Source organism: Bubalus bubalis, chromosome 13 (genome assembly GCF_019923935.1).
Source record: "Bubalus bubalis isolate 160015118507 breed Murrah chromosome 13, NDDB_SH_1, whole genome shotgun sequence".
Taxonomy (NCBI): Eukaryota; Metazoa; Chordata; class Mammalia; order Artiodactyla; family Bovidae; genus Bubalus; species Bubalus bubalis.
In genome coordinates, this window is record NC_059169.1 from 53241647 (window position 1) to 53266118 (window position 24472).

At 43.7% G+C, this 24472-nt stretch overlaps 2 protein-coding genes and 1 pseudogene across 14 annotated transcripts in view; 1 reads left to right on the forward strand and 2 right to left on the reverse strand.

Annotated features, from left to right (window-relative positions):
- CENPJ (centromere protein J) overlaps nucleotides 1-7299 on the reverse strand; it is a 36842-nt gene extending 29543 nt beyond the window's left edge. For 2 of the 7 annotated variants that reach the window (XM_006046089.4, XM_044927274.2), the window contains exons 1-3: nucleotides 7029-7299; nucleotides 2957-3466; nucleotides 2346-2469 (exon numbers count right to left, since the gene is read on the reverse strand). In XM_006046089.4, coding sequence (XP_006046151.2) covers nucleotides 2346-2469; nucleotides 2957-3400 — 568 coding nt within the window. In that variant the 5' untranslated portion in view covers nucleotides 3401-3466; nucleotides 7029-7299. Of the gene's footprint in view, nucleotides 1-2345; nucleotides 2470-2956; nucleotides 3467-6303; nucleotides 6416-6701; nucleotides 7004-7028 lie in introns of those variants that run through there. The other 5 variants (XM_025262774.3, XM_044927272.1, XM_025262775.3 and 2 more) reach the window with 5 other exon arrangements.
- Nucleotides 7300-15371: 8072 nt separating this feature from the next.
- The window catches only part of PARP4 (poly(ADP-ribose) polymerase family member 4), a 74728-nt gene continuing 65627 nt past the window's right edge, over nucleotides 15372-24472 (forward strand). For all 7 annotated transcript variants that reach the window (XM_006046086.4, XM_025262778.3, XM_025262776.3 and 4 more), the window contains exons 1-3: nucleotides 15372-15522; nucleotides 20864-20996; nucleotides 22189-22390. In XM_006046086.4, coding sequence (XP_006046148.3) covers nucleotides 20865-20996; nucleotides 22189-22390 — 334 coding nt within the window. In that variant the 5' untranslated portion in view covers nucleotides 15372-15522; nucleotide 20864. The remainder of the gene's footprint in view (nucleotides 15523-20863; nucleotides 20997-22188; nucleotides 22391-24472) is intronic.
- On the reverse strand, nucleotides 23444-24394 carry LOC112578563 (annotated as a pseudogene).

Below are 24472 nucleotides of genomic sequence, written 5' to 3' on the forward strand. Positions count from 1 at the left end.
GAGACAGTATCTGCCTTTTCACTGTGCTGACATGTACCCTGATCACATGCACTGTGAGGGAGCTTCCTGGGGACCTCACTCAAAAGCAGAACAGCAGGACCCACTGTGCTCTCCACCACACTCTCAGCTCGAAAACTAACAATAGCTTTACTGAAGAATGTTCCAGACAAAGCAAGCAGGAAAATTATTAATTTTTTAGTTAAATTTTAACTCTTGAGTTCATGTCTTCTGAATATTTTATAGGACAAAATGAGAAGTATGCATAAATCACTTCCGCTGTAAACTAAGCCATGGGCTGTGAAATTTTTTCAGCCATAAGCTCAACTAACTGATCTTTCAGGGATTATTTCTACTTGAAAGAATGACGAACTATGATGATTTAAACCACAGTACTTGGCAGAACACTTTCTCAAAAATGAGACAACTGAGCCAGACATTTCAAGGAAACTGACAGTATTTGTTGCCAATGATAAAGTATGAACTTTCAAGTAAAAATCAGAATGTTGGAAAATATGTCCATCACCCTGAGCTTGAAAGCTTTATATTTCAAGACTTTTATGATGATATCTGTGGTAGCATTAATACATATAAATTTTTATACTTTATAATGAAATACATCAACATTTTTAGAACCTACCTCACTCAGAGAACTATTATTTTCCAAATAACCAATGCATGATTTCACCAAAGCATGGATGATGAATCCAAAATGTCAAGATACTTTAATATATTTTAATGTAATTAGAGTATAGAAAGTTCATTAATATGATTGATTCCATACAGTGAATAACAGCTAAGAAATGACCACTTGTTAACTTTGGTGGAATATCAAAGAAATAACCATGTTATTTGAAAAAGCTTTCTCCTTTTTCCAATCACATGTCCTTGTGAGGCTGGATTTTTTTTCACATACATCAACCAAAACAACATAAATGAAGAGATGGGAGGCGAAAGTAGATATGAGAATCAGCTGGGTTCTATAAGCGAAAAGTTAGAGATTTTCAAAAACACTGAACCATTCTTCTCAATTATTTTTTAGAAAAATTTTTTTTGTTAAAAAGTGTTATTTATAGCACACAGTTATTTTAAAGAAATTAGTTTTTAAGTTTCCTAGTTTTAATGTCTAACACAGTAAATATCAATAGCTATAGCCCATATACTAATACAAACTCTTTGGAGTCCTCAATAATTTAAGAGTGTTATGGGGTCCTGACCAAAAAATGTTGAGAACTGAAAACAACTGTTACATAACTCCATGGAAGTAGTTCTCACACTAGTAACTTTAAAATCTGCTTCCCTATTGCTCTACCATATGCTATTTCTACTAGAAAACTATCACAGGCTATTTTATAAGTGAGAGTGATTATTATTTTTCTGTCCTCCATAAAAGAACCCTGAACCACTCAGTTATTTCTACATACACACCACATTCTCTACATTGTCTAACATAAACATCTGAATTCCCTGAGCCATTCTTCATTTGCTGCCTTCCTTGTCACCAGTGCTACCACCACACCCAAGGTACCATCCAACCACAGCTGCATGCACACCTACCAAGATCTTTCTTCTTTGTATTCTCTACGTCTAGGACAGCCTCTCAACAGAACAGGTGCTCCATTTAATCAGCAAAGTGTGTCTCTTAAAAGGCAGCACCAAGAAGCAAGCACACTGCCCCTGACCACTGTTTTTCAGACCATGGGACACAATCCATTTTGAAATGTCCTTGCTACCTTCCAGGCATGTGAATAAGAACTGATTCATGAAATTTCTCTGAAATTATGAGTCATGATTTTAAATGTTTTTGTTACTATGCAATCTGGTCAAAAAACTTTCAAAACTACTGCTCCAGATCAACTTCCCACTGCTTGCTCGTCCCTGTAAGTACATCATGCTTTCTATTAACTGATCTAGCATTCAACAGAAAAGCTGTCCTGTACTACCCCAGAAAGTATTTCTGGTATGGCTCGTTAGCGGAGCAGAACGGCTTCTACACATACACACTTTTATGACCCTGATCAGTTTTTCATTCATCAGGCAGGGGTTGTACCTCAGTAGCCCTAGGTCAAATTCAGCTCTGCATCTTTTATTCTTTTGGGGCTTTTTAAAATTTTATTTTATAAATAAATGTCAATGTCTTTAAGTATGGCACACATGTTCCAGAATGGCACAGATCCCTCATGTGTATTATATTACACCACTACCGTCCCATAGTTGTCTGTCTGGCTTGAAATTGGAGTTGGCAACATAACAGAGAAATGGTAGAAATAACCTGTCAAACAACTAAAGACAGGAAATGTGTATAACTGCCTACCACGGTACTGACCAAAGGCCTCAGTAAATAATACCTGGGAGTGTCTGCTGCCCAGACACCAAGGCGAGTAGCTCCTCCTGCTCACCCATGAGCCTCTGCAACTGCTCGAGCTGCCGCCTCTTCAGCTGCTCCTGCTTCTTCTGTTGCTCTTCTTTCAGCTTTTTAGACATAAAATTAACAATTAAAATTACTATTTCTTTATGGACCTCTGCTCCTTAACATTAATCTTAATCCCTCCCAGCTCCCTTCTCATATCTTCTCTAATAAAGAGTTCCAAAGATGGATGCTTAAGTAACTTAATCTGCCACCAAAACTCTATAAACTCGCAACCAAGAAAGAGAAAAAAAAAACAACCACATGAATGCTTTGATCCTTAAAGTAGGATCGGTATCAGTCCATTTATAATCAACTAATATTTGATCATTTCTAAATTAGTCTTTACAAAATGAGGTAGGAAGATACTGTTATTTTAAGTGCTATATTTGTATCTTACATATCAATCATGTTTTAATGTTTCACCTCAAAGTATGATATTATGAGTAAAAGATAAACAAAGACCTGGAACAGATGACTTTTCATTGTAAACAGAAACCTGCAATAACTGTGCAATCATACACATACATATCAGGTCAAACCCCGTTTTACCTGTTCAAGCTTTTTAACAAGTGGGTCTTTATAAGGCACTTCTTTTAATTCACTCAAAAGAGCTGCGATAAACTCATTTTTGCTATCTTCCCATTGTCCAGGAGCATCCTGACGTGCCACTAGCTGTGGCCCCTCTTTAGTTAAAGGAAAGACTCTCTGTGGTTCAGGTTTATCTGACTGTAACTTGTACGGGCTGTTAGGCTCCAATTTCTGTTCTTCATGAAGTGAATCTTCTTCCCTTATAAAGCTGAAACTATTTGAAAATTCTGTGGCTTTGATAGGAAAGCTGGTAGAAAAGTTCACATTTGCTGGCTTCTCTTCCTCTGCTTCTAAAATAGGAAATCCACGATTTAATATGACCCCAGCCCGAGAAGGATTCGCCATCCACTGGGTTAAGAAGTCCTGCCCACTGTTTAACTCTGAAGAGGTTGGCATCAGAAACATTCTGGTCCAATGGCAGTACTGTATTTAAATAATGTAAAAGATGGAACAGTTACTAATTTCCAACACCTGCAGAAAGAAGACAGAAAACAAGCTATTTTACCCAAACTTCAACCTAGCACAAAAATCTACTGAGTATTTCTTATATAAAAGACTTTAGCAAAGCAATCAAGGAATTAGTTACATATTTTTTTAAATGTCCTTAAAAAAATCCACACTGAGGGGATCAAAAATCAAAGTTCCCTCTGATTCAATCAGTTATGGATCAATTTACACAAGTGATAATCAATCAAGACCTAAAACTAAGGGAGCAGGATTCCCTGGTAGCGCAATGGTACAGAATCCGCCTTTGCAAGAGACTTAGGTTCGATCCCTGGAAGATCCCCTGGAGGAGGAAATGGCAACCCACTCCAGTATTTGCCTGGGAAATTCCATGGACAGAGAAGCCAGAGTCCATGGAGCCACAAAGAGTCAGACACGAATGAGCACAACACAACAACAAAAAACCTAAGGGAGTTAAAGCTCGTCTAAGTTATTTGATTACCAAAAGAAAAACAAAAACAAAAAAAAAAGAAAGAAAGAAAAACAAGGCACTATCTATATCCACTACTACCCACTTTAACCACTTTCAATGCTTCTGACTGTAGTCCAATACTGCTTCTTTGCCCAACCAGGGAAGCAGTGTTCCTCCTAGTTCCAGAACAAGTCACCACCACCCCAAGGCTTTATCTGGCACCGTCTCCTGTTGTCCCTTCCTCCTTTTCCTATAACTCCCTTCCCGCCCACGAGGCAGTCTCTTATCTGTATCCCTAGAGGTCTCTGACACCACTATTTTGGCATTCCTCTCATTATTAGTGGCATTTTGTTTTTGTGTTCATAATCTACCGAGTGAACCATCCTACACTGTTGGTGGGAATGTAAATTGCTACAGCAACTATGGAGAATAGAATGGAGGTTCCTTAAAGAAACTAACAACAGCGTTACCATATGATCCAGCAATCCCACTCCTGGGCATATATTCAGAAAAAACTCTAATTTGAAAAGATACATGCACCCCAATGTTCACAGCAGCACCATTCACAACAGCCAAGACATGGAAGCAACTTAAATGTCCGTTGACAGATGAATGGATACAGATGTGGTCTATATATACAATTCAATATTAGTCATAAAAAAAAGAATGGAATAATGCCATTTGTAGCAACATAGATGGATCCAGAGATTAAATGATATCATTTATGTGTGGAATATTAAAAAATGAGACAAATGAACTTATTTACAAAACAGAAACAGACAGACATAGAAAACACTTATGATTACCAAAGCAGATGGAGGGAGAATAAATTAGAAGTTTAGGATTAACAGAACTAAAGAGCCTCTTGATGAAAGTGAAAGAAGAGAGTGAAAAAGTTGGCTTAAAACTCAACATTCAGAAAACTAAGATCATGGCATCTGGTCCCATCACTTCATGGCAAATAGATGGGGAAACACTGGAAACAGTGGCAGCCTTTGATTCCAGCCATGAAATTAAAAGATGCTTGCTCCCTGGAAGAAAAGTTATGACCAACCTAGACAGCATATTAAAAAGCAAAGACACTACTTTGCTAACAAAGGTACATCTAGTCAAAGCTATGGTTTTCCAGTAGTCACATACGGATGTGAGAGCTGGACTATAAAGAAAGCTGAGCGCCAAAGAATTGATGTTTCTGAACTGTGCTGTTGGAGAAGATTCTTGAGAGTGCCTTGGACAGCAAGGAGACCCAACCAGTCCATCCTAAAGGAAATCAGTCTTGAATATTCATTGGAAGGACTGGTGCTGAAGCTGAAACTCCAATACTTTGGCCACCTGATGCAAAGAACTGACTCATGTGAAAAGACCCTGATGCTGGGAAAGATTGAAGGTAGGAGGAGAAGGGGCTGACAGAGGATGAGATGGTTAGATGGCCTCACTGACTCAATGGACATGAATTTGGGTATACTCTGGGAGTTGGTGATGGACAGGGAGGCCTGGTGTGCTGCAGTCCATGGGGTCAGAGTCCAACAGGACTGAGCGACTGAAGTGAACTGAGGATTAACAGATACACATGACTACACATAAAACAGGTAAACAAGGATCTACAGTATAGCACAGGGAACTACACTATCTTGTAATAACCTAGAAAGGAAAACCACCTGAAAAGGAATATGTACATATATATAACTGAATCACTTTTCTATTCACTTGAAACACAACACTGTAAATTAACTATACTCAAATTTTATTAAAAAAAAAAAAAAAAGCTAGAAAATTTTCCTCCCAGACTGACAAGTGCATTTTCACTGAGACTTGTCTAGATGCACTGATAAGGGGCATCACCATTGTGATGCAGCACTCAGGCGTCTGCATCTGAAACAGAACAGGGCCCTGTGGTCCTTAGCCTGCCTTTTGTCTGTGGAAAAACTTCAGCCAAACAATAAGTGCAATCAGAGAAGGAAGGAAAAGCAGAAGTAAAGAAAAGCCAACAGGACAAAACAGTAACAGCTTGTCATTAAGCAAAATCAAGGCCCTGTAGTTCCTTGTCATGGGTTAGTGATAATATTGCGAGCCATTCGGGTGAGCTGTCTTGGAGAGACTGAAACTCCCAACCAGGTGGAAGAAGTTAACTCCATGATGACCAACCAGACACTAGCCATGACACAGCTGCTACAATTCTGAGACCTGGCCTTGAGAAAATGTGAACAAACCGACTCTGAAACTGAAGATTAACTGTACTTAAAACAAACAAGATGACCCCAATCAGAGGACCGTCATGACGGATTTCAAGATGACTGTCAGAGCTGACTGTGCTGTTTCTCCATGTAGGTGCCTCCATCCACCTAATGGAGAGGGGGTGGGTAAGGTCCTGTCTTCTTTCCACAAAACTTGCCTCTTTATTGGCTTTGAGCAGTGAGCAGGTGGACCCCGCTTTGGGTAATACATCTTTCCTCCACGTATAAAAGAAACCTCCACTGCTCCATTTCAATTTCATTACGATGATCCTGAAAGTATATTTACTGTCAGCATGATGTATAGAAATCCCGTTTTTTCAGCATAACCTGTTATTTATTATTGATACTAAGGCCTTGGTAAAGGGGGCATACTCAGCAAAATGCCTAGAAGGACTATCGGCATGTGAACTCGGATTTTCCTATTATCAAAATCTGTTTCAAACAGCCTTAAGACCTCCAAAAACTGCTACACAAGCTTTCTTTAAAGCACCGGGGGAGGAGTTAAATTCTCGGCAACGCGAAGCAGAAAACGTAGATGCAAACAATTCAAACCCACCCTCAGGTCTTGAAAACCAATTTGTTGCTTAGGGAGGTGAATTTCCGGTCTCCCAAAGAACACGTCATTGAAACCCACCGACCCACAGCAAATCTTCAAACCCACAGCTTTGAATAACCGCGGAATAGAGCACCCTGCACGGCCCCTCCGCGCCGAGTGGCGCGCCCCCACTGGCCGAGCCGGTCCCTCCGGGAACCGCCGGCCCGCTTGGATTCAGGACGGCAAACTAACCCCTCCTTAAGTCCCTCCCCACGAGAAGTCCCGCTAGGAGGCCGGGGCCCCTCAGGCCTCTCAAGCCAGAGCCGGAGCGGGGGACGCTGCACTTACAAACCACCCGCCACTGCCGCCGCCGCTCCGCCCGCAGACCCAAAGGCTCCTGGAAAGTGTAGTTCCTTCGGCCCCCCTGCGCTTGCGCGAGCGCGCCGTTGGACACACGCAAACTACAACTCCCAGAGAAGGCCGGAAGACACCCGTTAGTGGGCGCTCGCGGCCAGGCACCTTCCGCCCAGGCGTGGGCTCGGGGCCGAAGTAGTGGGCTGCTAAACAGCGGGGAGATGGCTGCTGCAGAACACTTCCGGGTCCGAGCGACCCTCTCCCTTGGCCTTTGAAAGCTTCGCTGGCGCTCTCGCGAGAAGCGAGTCTCCTCGTCCCCGGAAACATGAGGCTGCGGATGCTCTGATCGGTGGAGGAAGCCTTTCTGCCAAGATTTCTTTAGGTTTTGTTGTCTTTGCCAGGCGGGACCGAGTAAAGGCAGTCAGCCATACTATTTCATGGCAGAGACAACCTTGTGATGAATTAACTGCTTGTCTTTATCGCTTGTCTTTGCTGCCTAATGCGTAATTGGCCGTGTGCGCAGTGTTGAAAATAAGTATTTTGAACACTGGCGTGCAAAGCTCGAAAACTGTTTTCTTAATTGCCATCGCAGAATGCTGCATAGAAGCGGACTCAACAATGCAAGGTAGCATTGTGTACACAACTTGGGCTTTGTGCCTGTTTATAAATATTTAAAGTGTCCAACTCTTTGCGACCCCATGGACTGTAGCCCACCAGGCTGCTCCATCCATGGAATTTTCTAGGCAAGAGTACTGGAATGGGTAGCCATTTTCTTCTCCAGGGAAAGAAATCAAAAGAAGTGCCATTTGTAATAACCGGTATAAGAAAACAAACTAGCGCCTACTGCTGGCCCTGCAGGACAGGACAGGGCAGTAATGGAGAGACAGTTGTTGGGGCAAGGAATGATAACTTTTTTCCAAAAGCCAGAAAACAGAGAAAATGGTGTACTTGGGCCTGTAAAGAACCATCTTGGCAGAGTTAGACTTCCGACTTCTTTTGCACTAAAAGCCTCCAGAGGCAGGGCAGGGCGGTAAAGTCACCTACTCCTGGTTCCCCTCAGCGTCTGGAGGAGATGTGTTAATTTCTTCTTTCCTGCAGTCATTCAGGGCTGGGCCTGGTCAGGATGTTTCTAGTCAGGAAGCTTGAAACTGGGGAAAATATATATTTGGTACGATTTCTACAAAAACAAAGGTACTTTAGCTAAACAAAGGTATTTTAGCTTAATACCAATTACCTGGAAGGCAGTGTTCCTAGAGATGAGTCATTATGTATAATTTAAGCTGATAGGCAGAGGAACCAGAGATCAAATTGCTAACATCTTGTTGGATCATAGAAAAAGCAAGAGAGTTACAGAAAAGCATCTACTTCTGCTTTATTGACTACACCAAAGCCTTTGTGTGGATCACAGCAAACTGGAAAATTCTTCAAGAGATGGGAATACCAGACTGACCACCTTACCTGCCTCCTGAGAAACAGCTATGCAGGTCAAGAAGCAACAGTTAGAACAGGACATGGAACAATGGACTGGAAAGGGAGTACAAATTGGAAAGGGAGTACATCAAGGCTGTATGCAGAGTACATCATGCGAAATGCTGGGCTGGATGAAGCATAAGCTGGAATCAAGATTGCCAGTAGAAAAACCAATAACCTCAGATGTGCAGATGCACAGATCTGCAGATAATAACCTTATGGCAGAAAGCAAAGAGGAACTGAAGAACCTCTTGATGAAAGTGAAAGAGAGTGAAAAAGCTGGTTTGAAACTCAACGTTCAAAAAACTAAGATCATGGCATCCAGCCCCATCACTTCATGGCAAATAGATGGGGAAACAATGGAAACAGTGACAGACTTTATTTTCTTGGGCTCCAAAATGACTGCAGATGGTGACTGCAGCCATGAAATTAAAATTTTCTTGCTTCTTGGAAGAAAAACTATGACCAACGTAGACAGCAAATTAAAAAGCAGAGATATTACTTTGCCAACAAAGGTACATATAGTCAGAGCTATGGTTTTTGCTAGTAGTCATGTATGGATGTGAGAGTTGGACCATAAAGAAAGCTGAGCACCAAAGAATTGATGCTTTTGAACTGTGGTGTTGGAGAAGACTCTCAAGAGTCCCTTGGATTGCAAGGAGAGTCAACCAGTCCATCCTAAAGGAAATAAGTCCTAAATATTCATTGGAAGGACTGATGCTGAAGCTGAAACTCCAGTACTTTGGCCAACTGATGTGAAGAACTGACTCATTGGAAAGGACCCTGATGCTGGGAAATATAAAAGGTAGGAGGAGAAGAGTATGACAGAGGATGAGATGGTTGGATGGCTTCACTGACTCGATGGACATGAGTTTGAGCAACCTCCAGGAGTTGGTGATGGACAGAGAAGTCTGGCATGCTTCATTCCTTGGGGTTGCTCGGAGTCAGACACAACTGAGCGACTGAACTGACTGAAGCTGGTAGGCAACATCTTTTTATATAAGGCAACAACTTGTAATAGACTATGAAAGTTCTTTCCTATTACACTACCACTAAGTTAAAGATAATTTTAAAAAACAGGGACTTCCCTGGTGATCCGATGGCTAAGACTCCATGCTCCTAACTGCAGGGAGCCCAGATCGATCCCTGGTCAGGGAACTAGATCCCACATGCCACAACTAAAAGAATCCACATGCTGCAACCAAGACCTGCCTGCTAAGTCGCTGCTGTAGTGTCCAATTCTGTACGACCCCATAGACGGCAGCCCACCAGGCTCCCCTGTCCCTGGGATTCTCCAGGCAAGAACACTGGAGTGGGTTGCCATTTCCTTCTCCATTGCATGAAAGTAAAAAGTGAAAGTGAAGTCGTTCAGTCGTGTCTGACTCTTAGTGACCCCATGGGCTGCAACCTACCAGGCTCCTCCATCCATGGATTTTCCAGGCAAGAGTACTGGAGTGGGGTGCCATTGCCTTCTCCGAACCAAGACCTGGTGCAGCTAAATAAATAAATACATATATGTGTTTAAAGATTACTTTAAAGACACTTCGAAAAAATTGGGCTTCCCAAAAGCATTTTGCTAGCTACTTCAAAAATAGTCCTTCTTCCTAAAATCATGGTTTTCTTTTTTTTTTTCTTTTTTTAATTATGGATGAAGTCAAAGCCCAAGACTTCCAAAGTCAAACAGCTAGATGGCACACAAGGAACCAAATGCTCATCCTCATTTATTATAGTCCTTTGGCTTAAAGCTTGCCCAAAAGTCTTATTTTTTTTCAAGTGTGTATCTTTTTAAAATAGTTAAAATATTTCCTACTTTCTTTGTCTATATTTTATTCTTCTATTTTTATTCTAATTCAGTCCAAGTATCACATTGGTTATTGGTTGAATAAATTAGTCTTTTACTACATTCAAGTCTTAACTGACTTTTAGATCAATGTTATATAAATGTTCACCTGTAGCCCAGGTGCCCACTAAGCTTAAAGGTTCTTAAAATCCATTACAAGGTGGAAGGGGGAGAGGGGAGGAACTACCAGACAATGAAAAATATTGCATCTTCAAGTCTTGCTGTAGAGAAAAGTCAGACTAAGCGCTCCCACAAGGGATTTTAGCCACAAATTATCGATTCTGATACAGTCTTTTATGTCATCACTGGAGGCAGGAGAGCACTGTAATATAATGGCCAATGGCCCATGCTTTGGAGTCAGGCAGCCTGGGATCAGAGGAGTTCTGTTCTCAGAAACTGTTCTCATCTGCAAAATGGGGATGTTAATAACACACTTGGCCCTCCCAACTGTGGTTCCACGTCTGCAGATTCAACTCAACAGAGATTGGAAAAACAACAGGGAAAAAAATTACACGAATTTCCAAAGAGCAAAACTTGAATTTGTTGTGCACCCACAATTATTTACTACATGGACAGAAGAGCCTGGCGGGCTATAGTCCATGAGGTCACAAAGAGTCAGACAACTGAGCAACTAACAGTAGGCCTGAACACGACAATTATTTACATAGCATTTACATGTACTAGGTATTATAAGTAATCTAGAGGTGATTTCAAGTATAGGGAGGATCTAAGTAGGTTACATGCAAACACTATACATTTTATATGAGGGACTTGAGCATTCAGGGATTCTGGTATCTGTGGGGGTCTTGGAACCCGTCCCCCATGCAAACTGGGACACAACTGTGTCTGCTTCATAAAATTATCAGGAATGTTAGATCAAAAGAATATGTCTAGGGAGTTCCCTAGTGGTCCAGTGGTTGGTTGAGAATTCACCTTCTAATGCAGGGGATGTGGGCTCAATCCCTGTCAGGAAACTAATATCTCACATACATAAGCCCTTAGGGCCTTAACTAGAGAGAAGCCTGTGTGCCAAGGAAGAGCTCTGCATTGCCACAGCTATGACTTGACACAGCTGTACATAAATAGTAAAAAATACATATATATATGTAAAAGTATGACACTTACCATGTGGTAAAACTTTAGGAAATTTTTTCGCTTTTTAAAATCCACCACACTGAAGTATGACTGACATACAAAAAGCTATATATAATACATATAACTTGATGAGTCTAGAGAAGTCCTCACCCAAGAAGCCATCATCACATCTATACCATAAACAAATCCATCAAGGCCCTTTCAATTTTATGACTTCCAACTGTTGATGAACTCAGTTTGTCTGCCAAAGTCCAGCTCAATAGGTCATGTCAGATGGTTCTGCAAGATATAAAAATAATATGTAATTCTCAAGTCATTTGGTAAGAATACTATTTTAATTGGGCATAAAAAATCTTCGGAGAGTTGAGGAATTTTCTTTGCTAGTTATGATAGGAGTGACTGCTCTGTCCAGAAAGGACAGAATTTCAGGCCTGGCTGTGGGAGGCTTCCCATGCTGATGCTGTCCAGGCTAGACCGGGTGACCCCAGCAGGGGATGGAGGGACCTGAGAGATGCGAGTACCCAGCCTCTAAGCAAAGGTAAGAAAAGCCACAGCATACTTTACCTGTGGGAAATAGAGTTCCTCACTAAGTCCTAAGGCTCGGATTTCCAGAATGTTACCTCAGTAAGAAAATTTCTAACAACTGCATTGGATGCAGAAAGACATCTTTAAAAAAAAAAATCTTGTCATTTTAATATGGACAGAACTAGTGCTGGTGGGTTGGGCTTGCAGCAAAAGGTCATGGAAACCTGTGAGTCTAAACAATGAAGGAATTATCACCTGCACTACATTCTAGAATGTCCGAGCAATAATGCGGAGTAGAAATAAAGAGAATTCTAGCCTGAATCTGCTGGGATCACAGCAGAGCAATACAATGATAGTTAAGACTTTACTGTAATTATTGTGTGATGGTTCTTGACACATTCTATGGGTTTTTATGCTTCAGATCAACTTGCAGCATTCTATGGGTTTTAAATGTTTTATTACACATTTTTAAAGCAGCACATTTACCCTTCAGAAATAAGATTACTGATTCCAGGGAGGGGAGATCAAGATGGCAGATTAGGAGGACACAAAGTTCGCCTACCCTTACAAACACATCAAAAATAGATCTACATGTGGAGCAATCATCACTGAAGACAAATTGGAGACAGACAGCCTTGTAAAACCAAGCCTGTAAGAAAGATCCACACAGAATCAAGGAAGGGAAGTAATTGGCTCAGGACCTGCACACTGGAAGGGGACACAGAAGAGGAGAGAGATGACATGGGCCTGAAGACCTTTCCTGGTGAGGGGGCGGTTTTAGCCACTATTGGGCACCCTAGTCCTGGTGTCTGACATTGGGAAGACATACCCCCTTAGGTGGCGTGAAAACCAGTGGAAAAAGAAGGCTGTAAGAACCCTAGACTCCACTTGTGAGGGACATGCACAAGCCTGGAATAACTCCAGAAACAAGGGGAAGCAGACCGACGCTGCCTGGGTTCTGGCTGGTTTCCTGGGACTGCCCCAGCACATAGCCCAGCACACACCCACAGCTCCATGTTAGGGTAAAGGTGCAGCACCTGAGGCAACTGCAAGACTGTGAGGCACAAAACAGGCTCAGACCCCTAAACCGGGTAGGGGAGGCATCGGTGCACTTGCTGAGGAGCGCATCAGAGGCAGCGCAGCTCTGACTGGTGCTGCAGCCTATGCCAGCCACCTGCTTTAATCCCACCTGCTCCAGCCCTGCGCTCTTGAGAGCAAAAGAAGGGTCCTGTGCAGGATCCTTGCAAGGGTGGGCAGACCACCCAAGTTAAGCCTCCTCGGATCAGTTCCTACCCTCACCCTATTTAAAGAACCAGGTCGCCCCATCTCCTGGAGCAGGGGCACCTGATGTTTGTTTTCACGTCCTCTTACTGCAGCACAAGTCTGACCTCATCAATTTCTATCGATAAGGAGTCCAAGGGGATTTCCCTGGTCATACAGTGGATGGGAATCCTGTTGCCAATGCAGGGGACACCGGTACCCTCCCTGGTCTAGGAAGATCCCACATGCCTTGTAGCAACTAAGGCCATGCTCCGCAACCAGAGAAACCACCACAATGAGGAGCCTGTGCACTGCAACAAAGAGTAGCCCCCCTCGCCGCAACTACAGAAAAACCCACGCAGTAACAAAGACCCAGTGCAGCCAAAAATAAAAAATATATAAATATTTTAAAGAGAGTCCAAGGACCCCAGTCTATAACATTTATACATCTGCTTGTTTGTTGTAAACCTTTGACTATCTTCTAGGATCTGGTAAGGTACTTTCTGACAGGTTTTGTCAAGTTTTAAAAGATGTTTTGAAAATAAATTTAAGAAACTGTTTTGGGACTTCCCTGGTGGTCCAGTGATTAAGACTCCAAGGTTCCACTACAGGGGGATAAGTGTTTGATCCCTGGTCAGGGAACTAAGCTCCCACATGTTGCCATACACAATCCCCCAAAATTGTTTTGGGGTAGGGATGGACCTTGTACCATTTTTGCTGATGTCAGCTAAATTGATTCTCACACAATCTTGTAAGGTAGGGGCCCCCAACCTCTGGTGTCTAATGCCTGATGATCCTAGGTGGAGATGATGTAATGATAATAGAAATAAAGTGAACAATAAATGTAATGCGCTTGAATCATCCAACCCCTTCTGCAGAAACCGGTCCCCTGGTGCCAAATGGTCCCCATGGTCATCTTCCATGAAACTGGTCCCTGGTGCCAAAACTGTTGGGGACCGCTGCTGTAAGGTAGCTTGTCCATAATCCCCTGGGAATTAAGTAGTAAAGTCAGGATTCAAATCCATATTCTTTCTACATCTTTTTTATTCCCATTTTATTCACTATTTGGAGAATTTTATAATTTCCCATTAGGTCTGTCTAGTCAAAGCTATGGTTTTTCCAGTAGTCATGTATGAATGTGAGAGTTGGACTATAAAGAAAGCTGAGTGCCGAAGAATTGATGCTTTTGAACCGTGGTGCTGGAGAAGACGCTTGAGAATCCCCTGGACTGCAAGGAGATCCAACCAGTCCATCCTAAAGGAAATCAGTTCTGAATATTCACTGGAAGGACTGATGCTGAAGCTGAAACTTCAATACTTTGGCCACCTGATGCGGAGATCTGACTCATTGGAAAAGACCCTGATTCTGGGAAAGATTGAAGGCAGGAGGAGAAATGGACGATAGAGGATAGGATGGTTGGATAGCATCACCGACGCCATGGACATGAGTTTGGGTAAACTTCGGAAGTTGGTGATGCACAGGGAAGCCTGGCGTGCTGCAGTCCATGTGGTCGCAGAGTCGGACACGACTGAGTGACTGAACTGATCGCCCCTCTACTCAGTGAGTGGCCAGCCCCTCCTCTCTGGAATGGCAGATTGTTGTCGCCTTGTTTAGCCCATAAGTCCTGTCTGACTCTGTGCGACACCCCGGCGCTACCCCCCCCCCCCCCCCCCGGACTGCAGCCCTCCAGGCTCCTCTGTCCATGGGATTCTCCAAACAAGAATAACTGGAGTGGGTTGCCATGCCTCCACCTCCAGGGGTTCTTCCCGACCCAGGTATCGAACCCGGGTCTCCACAATTGGTAGTCCGATTCTTTACCGTCTGAGCTACCAAGGAAAATACATATTTCTAATTACTCAGTAACACTACCAAGAACTACAAACTCTGAGAATCCTGCACTAAAATTAGCCTCATGTTTCCCCAATCTCAAATCCTCTCGAAATTGTTCCTTTCCCACTCCGGAAAACTGCCCTACTTCCTCAGGTAGCACCTCCAACCGCTTTCCCCAAACTACGAAGTTTGGAGTTCTCCTCATAGCCCAAATCCCGCCTGAAAGATGAATCCTAGTGCTGACGCTGGAAGACCGCGCGCGGTCCAGTCTCCATCCGCGGCGCTATACGGCTCCGCAGTGCGCGCCGCGGCCAGTGCAGGGCGGCGCCGGAACCCCAGAAACCGGAGCGGGGGCGCGCCCGAAACCCGGAAGTGCCCGGACCCGGGAGTCCCGAGTCCTGAAGCCCCGGAGTCGGAAGCCGAGAACTCGGGGCCGCCAGCGCCCGAGTGGGCCGGAGCCTCAGGCAGGTGCGTGGGCGCCGCTGCGGCCGACCGGTCTGGCGGGGAAGTCAGCTGAAGGTCCGGGGATGAGGCCGAGAGGGGACCGCGCCGATCGTCCGGGGAAGGCTGGTCCCCTCGCCGCGGCGGCCGCCGCCGCCGCCAGCCGAGAGACGCCCCCGCTGCCGGGTGCCTCGGGGTGTCCCCAGCTCGCAAAAGCGAGCAGATGGAGATAGAACTTAGTTTTTTCTTGGGTTTTTGGTTTGTGTGTTTGTTTGTTTTTTGATAGTTTTTTCTTGTTTCCAATGTGCTAAATAGGCTTTCTCCTGAAAGTTAGGTTCCAGAGAAAGAAACTTGCCTAATACTGCATTTTGGGGACTAATCAGGGACTGTAGCCCAACGTGGCGAGTGACAGGGAGCCCGGGACGGAAACACGGAAGGTACCTGTGAGTCCAAAGTGGAAAGCCCGGAAATGAGTAGCTGATGCCTGGGCAAAGCGCACGGACGTGGGTGCAGTCTCAGCTCCTTAGAACAGGCTGCTGCCCTGTGTGGAGCCGTGAAGTGTATTCTGGGGCGGACGCAGTGCCGCAGCGTGTGGGCTTTGCCATTGCAGGGGTTTTAACAGTCCCATTAGAGATGTGCGGAATTAATGACATTTGAGCCCAGAAATGCAGGTTTTGTCAGAAAGGTTTGGGGTTGTTTTTTTTTTAAAATACTCCTAGGTTTAAATTCCGGGAGAAGGCAGTGGCACCCCACTCCAGTACTCTTGCCTGGATAACTCCGTGGATGGAGGAGCCTGGTACGCTGCAGTCCATAAATTCCGGCTTCCCTGGTGGCTCAGACAGGAAAGAATCCGCCTGCAATGCAGGAGACCCAGGTTCAATCCTTGGGTCAGGAAGATTCCCCTGGAGGAGGGCATGGCAACCCACTCCAGTATTCTTGCCTGGAGAATCCCCATGGACAGAGGAGCCTGGCGGGCTACAGTCCATGAGGCCACAAAAAGTATGACAGGACTGAGCGACTAAGCACAGCACACAGCAGGCTTTAATCATGCTTGGAAGAGTTTATAGTTAGCAAGCGTTTGTTGAATGCCTGCTGCTGCTGCTGCTAAGTCGCTTCAGTCGTGTCCGACTCTGTGTGACCCTACAGACGGCAGCCCACCAGGCTCCCCCGTCCCTGGGATTCTCCAGGCAAGAACACTGGAGTGGGTTGCCATTTCCTTCTCCAATGCGTGAAAGTGAAGTCGTTTAGTCGTGTCCAACTCTTAGCGACCCCATGGACTGCAGCCTACCAGGCTCTTCCATCCATGGGATTCTCCAGGCAAGAGTACTGGAGTGGGTTGCCATTGCCTTCTCCTGTTGAATGCCTACTGTGTGCCAAAAGATGTCTAGATTCCAAGGATATAAAGATGACCAAGGACCAGCTGTTCACATAGGCTTGCCATCCTGGAGACACTGATAATCTTAAGAGTGCAGGCCATCCCATGATTACAGAGAGATGTGTGATTAAAGCCACTGCTGTGGGCTCTTGAAGTGAAGGGAAAGTGTTAGTCCCTCAGTCCTGTCCAACTCTTTGCGATACCATGGTCTGTAGCCTGCCATGCTCCTCTGCCCATGAAATTCTCCAGGCAAGAATACTGGAGACTGTTGCTGTTCCCTTCTTCAGGGGATCTTCCCTACCCAGGGTTTGAACCCAGGTCTCCTGCACTGCAGGCAGATTGTTTACTATCAGAGCCATCAGGGAAGGAAATGCCAGCTGTAAAGATGCCAGATTGGGTGGCAGTGAGCCTCTTGGTCCCAGATGCATCCATGGTTTCTGGATAGAGACGGGATTTGTGAGGGGAATGCTAGAGTTTCTTCGGACCTGAAACTGAACTGGGCCTGATGGGTGGAAGACACCCAGAGCTCACATACCACAGAGCAGTCTCCATTGAAGATGTGAGATTGACTTCACGTAGAGAACGTATGAGAAGAAGAAGATCTTGACAGGTGGTGGTTGTCTGTCAGGAAGCTGCTCACAGAAGAGGCAGGTGTTTGAGGGAGACTCCAGACAGAACCTGCAGGAAGACAGGAGTCAAGGCCAGACTTGAAGTTTCACAAAACTTAGTGTTAGTCTCTCTCCTGCCCATGCAGCCTCTGCTGGACCAGAGGAGGCTCACAGCCACCCAGTCTGGCATCTTTACAGCTGGCATTTCCTCCCCTGGCGGCTCTGACAGTAAACAATCTGCCTGCAATGCAGGAGACCCGGGTTCAAACCCTGGGTAGGGAAGATCCCCTGAAGAAGGAAACGGCAACAATCTCCAGTATTCTTGCCTGGAGAATTCCATGGACAGAGATTTATTAATATGTTTAAAATCTTTATATTCTGGTTTCACAATGTGAATGTACTTAATGCTACTGAGCTGTATGCTTAAAAATGATTATTGTTGTTCAGTCATTCAGTCAGACACGACTCTTTGCAGCCCCATTAACTGCTTCCCTGTCCTTCTCCATCTCCCAGAGTTTGCGCAAACTCATATTGAGTCGGTGATGGCATCCAACGATCTCATCCTCTGTTGTTCCCTTCTCTTCCTGTCTTCAATCTTCCTCAGCATTAAGGGTCTTTTCCAGTGAGCCTACTCTTTGCATCAGGTGGCCAAAGTATTGGAGCATCAGCTTCAGCACCAGTCCTTCCAATGAATATTCAGGGTTGATTTCCTTTAAAAATGATTAAAATGGTAAATTTTATGTTATGTATACTTTGTTGTTGTTTAGTTGCTAGTTATTTCCAACTCTTTTGCAACCCCATGGGCTGTAGCCAGCCAGGCTCCTCTGTCCGTGGAATTTTCCAGGCAAGAATACTGAAGTAGATTGCCATTTCCTCCTCCAGAGGATCTTCCTGACCCAGGAATCAAACCCACGTCTCCTGCATTGCAGGTGGATTCTTTACTGCTGAGCCACCAGGAAAGCCCATGTATACTTTACCACACAGGGAAAAAAATGTATATACTAACACTTTCTTCAAGATGTATAATGAACAATTTTAGATAACCAAATACCTCATGACAGGGTAGGAGTTAAATAACAGAAAGCTTATGCCCCACTACAAATTCTTTCAAAGAACATTTAGTGCCATAGGAAAATTCTCATGAAAAGTTAGAGAAACTGTCCATAAACTTAAATAAACAATATGAATAAATAACATTTTATAAGAATACTGTACAAAATAGTAATGATATGGGGAAAATAATACCAAAAAGAAATATCGCAGTATTAACAGTTGGGGTTGTTTCTGGATGGAGGGATCACAGGTGCTTTTTCTTTAATACATGTGTGCTACACACACGTGTGCAGAGTTGGTATAGTGGTGAGTGGTGGTATAGTGGTGAGTGTAGCTGCCTTCCAAGCAGTTAACCCAGGTTCAATTCCCGGCCAACACAGCATTCTGAGTGTTGGAGACTGAGAGCAAAGTGGATGAACCTGAATAGCATAGTCCCATATCTTTCACAGTGTCTATTAGCATTCTTGTCTATGCACAGTGCTAATTATCAGTCTATCTGCATGTGAAAGACAGTCAACACCTGTGAAGTTATGGAGTTAGTAAACATTAATGCCGCAGAAAGGCAGCGTTAAATCCAGGTACTTCCGTTTAACTGGATCTTAGACCATATAAGAAACAAGAAATGTGAAGCCTTAGTTTGTTGATTGTTGGGCAGACACCACTAGGTCCTGGGTGGGATACACCAGTGTGAGTGGCGGCAGTGGGTGGGTCCAGGGGAGAGGAACAGCTGTGTGAAGGCCCTGAGGGTTTGCCAACCTGAAGAAAAGCCACCTGGGCCAGGATGAGGCTGTGGGGAGGCCATGTCTTGAACCCTGACAGGAAAATTGAATTTCATTTGAAGCATAATTTTCAAAATAAGAAAATGGTTATTCATGCTTCAGTGTGGTGAAGGAATGAGAGGCACAGGGGAGTGGAGGTAGGGAAACAGGTTCCACTGCTGGGGGTGGGGGGAGGTAGGTGGGGGGTAGGGGAGTAGGGAGGGCTGTAGGGGTGGGAGGGAGCCTGGCTCCAGGGCTGAGGGGAATAGTTGCCTATGGCAGGTGCCCATGGCAGGTGGGGCCTTGACCTAGAACCGCACCCCGGTGGGGGCTGGCCAGGAGGAGATTGGACATGTCAGGGGCCCACGCTGAGACACAATAGACCTTCTGTGCTAAACTGGGGGTCGTTGGCACACAGGTGCATTCTGGGTCTCCCGTGGGCACTACGGCCCAGCAGAGGGCCTAGGGTGGGACTCCAGCCAGGGGAACCCAGTGATCAAGGGCAGGTGCAGCGGAGGAGGCCATCCTGAGAGGTCACCTGCTCACTGTTTTCAACCCAGTGGGACCCGCAGCCTTCTGGAAAGTACCAGCTCACTGTGGACAAGCTGTCAGAGAAGACTCCAGGTTCAAAGCTTGACAAATAGCTACTGTCTATTAAACCCAATATCTCACCACTCATTAGTTAAATACACATAAAAGTTCTTTCAGTTAAAAATATGCTTATTTTTCTTAGAAGTGATTCTTTTTTTCTATGTTATGTCTAAAAATAACAGTATTTTTAATATTAATGGTTCAAATTTTTTTCCCCACAGTGGTTTTACAGAAACTTGTGTAACTAATGAATGAGTTTCTTTGAGTTTAGAGAAGAATTATATGTAAAAATTCATGGCTTCACTGTCACATAATCTTAATTTTTAATTTAGAAATAAATGCTTCTATGGTCTTAAAATGGGCTTCCCTCATAGCTCAGTTGGTAAAGAATCCGCCTGCAATGCAGGAGACCCCGGTTCAATTCCTGGGTCGGGAACATCCACTGGAGAAGGGATAGGCTACCCACTCGAGTATTTTGGGGCTTCCCTTGTGGCTCAGCTGGTAAAGAATCCACCCGCAATGCGGGAGACCTGGGTTTGATCCCTGGGTTGGGAAGATCCCCTGGAGAAGGGAAAGGCTACCCATTCCAGTATTCTGGCCTGGAGAATTCCATGGACTATAAAGTCCACAGGGTTGCAAAGAGTTGGACACAACTGGGCGACTTTCACTTTCATAGTCTTAAAACACACCCATTTATAACCGATATCTGCTACATTTTCATGAAGATGAGTATCATGAGTCTACGCGCAAGGATCTGGGGGTGTTACAGTATTAGCCACAAAAATTAGAAACCAACATACAGTTTACAAATTTGGATAATGTTCAGATTTTGTGATTATAACATGATTGCAATATCTTTAAAAAAAAAACAACATCCAACTGCCCCACAGTTTTCCTGTAGAACAATTCTAAATTCACTGTCGATTATATTCACTGGAAAGAGAATCCTTAAGAACTCAGACTTGAAACTTTTTTTCCTACAGGATGACTGTGGGAATCTTCGCAAACTGTACCTTCTGTTTGAAAGTCAAGCACTTAACTCGTCAACAGAAGAAAAAACTACAAACTGATATTAAGGAAAATGGTGGAAATTTTTCCTTTTTATTAAATGCTCAGGTATTTTCAAATTTTATGACAACTGTATGATAAACATTGTGCATTACCTGAGGGTAAGTCATGGTTAGAAGGGCAAGCAGAGGAAATCGGCAGCAGGAGAAAGCCAGAAAAGGCAGGAGAAAGTGTGCAGTTGTTTCCAGTTTTCACTGTTGTGGACAGTGGTATGCTGGAGGTTTCTTGTCCCATCTTCATACGTTTCTTTAGTTACTTCCTTAAGAGTAGAATGAGCGGTTCAAAGACATTCATTATTTATTTATTTTAATTTGTTGATTTATAATTTTATCAATTTATTGTTGAATAAATATGAATATCTATACATTGTAGAATATCTAAAAAGTAAAACAATAATAAGTTAACTTATTTCCCACCATGGTTCCCGATTCTGGAGCTGCTCTCTGCATAGATAGCACACATGAGGACATATGAGTGCACACGAGCACACAACTCTGTTTCAGCCCAAACGCAGAAAACACATTCTGCACTTACTTTTCCACTTCACAATTTGAGAGATCATTCCTCACTGTCACGTATCGAACTACTTCCTTTGTTATAGTACCTGGTGTGCACATTTCAGATGTTTATATATATTGAAAAATAATGTCCAAAAAGATTGCATAGTTTCTAAAATTAGAGACCATGTTGGCATTCTCTACCCAGAAAATGGACTGAGAATAGGCAGGAATTATTCATCTATCCACAGAGATGGTGAGGTAGGTTAAGTTGTGTGATTCTGCCTAACTGGTGGCAAATTGGGACATTTCATTTCTGACATTCACAGGCAAAGTATTAAATGCCAGAGAAGCACCCAGTACCTCCTGGCTGGAATAGAACGTGCCTCATAGAACAAGCAGGCTCCCTGTGGGCTGTGGTCTAGGACGGGCAGGTGGAGTCGGCCCCCGCCCAGTGACCCAGAGGGAAGTGCAGCCTAGGGGGCAGGCCCTGCATTTCAGGCCTGGGGTCTAATAACTGGATTTCAAGTTTTACTTTTTATGATGAGGTGGTTAGTTGGTTAATCAATTATGGTACACCCATATCCATACTCTGTTGATTTTTAAAAACTTTTATGTAACTAGAGATTGTCATTCATAAAAGTTTTAGAAATCTGAGAAATATTAGTACCAGTGGGGTGAAAAACAGGTACAAATAATTTATTTTTGTCTTTACTAATGCATAATTACTTGTTTTTTCTCAGTGCACACATGTAATCTTAGACAATGCTGATGTTCTGAGCCAGTATCAGCTGAAGTCTGTTCAGAAGAACCATATTCTTATTGCAAACCCAGATTTTGTATGGGAATCTATCAAAGAAAGAAGACTGCTGGATACGAAGATTTATGGTCCCAGTGAGTCACTGGACATCACATCAGCTTCCAATGAAGAATGGAGCAGCCCTAGTAAGTATTTCATGTCAAGTGCCTAATGTATTGGGCTTCCTTGGGGCTTCCCAGCTGTCGATAGTGGTAAAGAACCCACCTGGCAATGCAGGAGATGTGGGTTTGATCCCTGGGTCAGGAAGAGCCCCTGGAGAAGGAAATGGCAACCCACTCCAGTATTCTTGCCTGGAAAATCGTATGGACAAGAGAAGCCTGGTGGGCTGTAGTCCACGGGGTCGCAAAGAGTCATACACAACTTAGCGACTGAGCACACACACTTCATGTATTAGAGTTTCTACAGTAAACATTTTGGTTTATCAAAGATATTATTGACAAAAGATTGTCCAAATACTATGAAACTAAGCAGGCTTCTTATCATCCCAGAAAAGGGTCAACAAACTAGTGAAGAGCAAAAGACTACTTTAGCAATAGAAATAGATTTCTCAATATTCTGTCTGGTACACTCAGATTCAAAATGACTACAAAAACACTGATAATCTCAGAAAGCTTGATGTATAATTTTTTTGAATCTATTCAAAATTTTATTGTCATACAAAGGCTACATTAGGTTAAATACAACAAATACTATAAGGCAATTTTACATTTATTAAACTATTGTTCAAAGCATAAATTTACACATTGTATATACACTGAACATATCTGCTGAAGTCAGCAGATCTTCCTGGTCTTCCATTGACATTTGATACATCTTAGTGAAAGATGTTGACTTTGCAAAACTTTTTAATGTGAATCCTTAATATGAAAACTTGTACTACTAGTATGTAAATTGTTTAATGGGGAATCCAGTGAGTAGGCTTCCATCACCACCACATCCTCCATTTTGTTGCATATTTAATTTTAAATGCATATAAGGTAGGGCAAAGCGTCAAGTTTAAATCTGAACACATTACCTAAATCTCCCAATTACCCACAGTGAATTATAGATGAAAGCTGGTTTGATCTGGCCCCAAACACCTAATACTAATGGTTTTTGTTTGCAAGAGAATTAACGGAATAAAACTGTTCACATTGTTCCACACTGGAATGTAGATTAGACAAACTTCACCTGCTACTTCAGATCTTTCTAAAGAAAGTGCTGACGCCTGTTGAAGCATCAGTGGAGAAGCTGTCTTGGAGGCTTGGCTGAGTGGGTGAAGGCACAGAGAAGAGCTTTCATCATTGTGTCTGAAGTGATTGCAGCATCCTCCCCTCTTGCCAGTCACTGAATGACATCCTGTGATAAACGGCTGGCTCTGAAAAAGCATTCAAAGCAGATGGTTTGTGGAAAGAATCTGCTTCCATGCTGTCAGAGAAAAGCCAGCCTCCAATATTCAATGAGAGAGTTTTCCACAGTATGATCAAGCTCATCACAGGATGGACCCCACAGGCTGCATGTAAACTTCATCCTTGTACTTCTTGTGAATCTTCGGGATGGTATTTAAGTCCTTAGACAGTTTACTTGCAAAAGAACCATAAACCCCATCATTTGGATAATACACAAAGTCTGGCTCATCACTTCTGGTATTTTCTATTCCAGAGAAAAATGTTATCACTTTCAATAGCTTTCTTTTCAATGATGTTAATAGCAAATGTAAAGGCAGAAGACACCTAGTATCTTCTAGGTCCTGAAGTTGTCTTAACGCTAGATCCTTCTAGAAATTGGAACATCCAGCACCGGGCTGGCAACATATGAACCTCTTTCAGCTGAAGTTTAGTTCCTGTGACCGTCCCCCTCCCCCATCCACAACGTCTGGCGTGTTCATTGTGAGGCTGAGTTTTGCATCCACGTCACACACTGGGCATCTGATAGAGCGTGGGTGTTTACTTGAGAGTCTTTGCAGGCCCTTGAAACATGAAATTTGACCCCAGTAATTTAGACACCAAGTTCCTTAGCACATTGAAAAAAAAACACCTATTGTTCTTCAGGGTAGTGCTGCCCTCGGTGTTACCTTCTGCTGCAGTAGGTAGTGAGACCTCAGAGAAGGAGCGATGGGGCAGGGCTGGTCCACACCCACAGCAGCACATGTCGGGCCTGCAGACTGGAGCTGCGTGGACAGTGCCAGCGCCCCCAGACCCAGGACAGGAGAACCAAGTGAGCCTCAC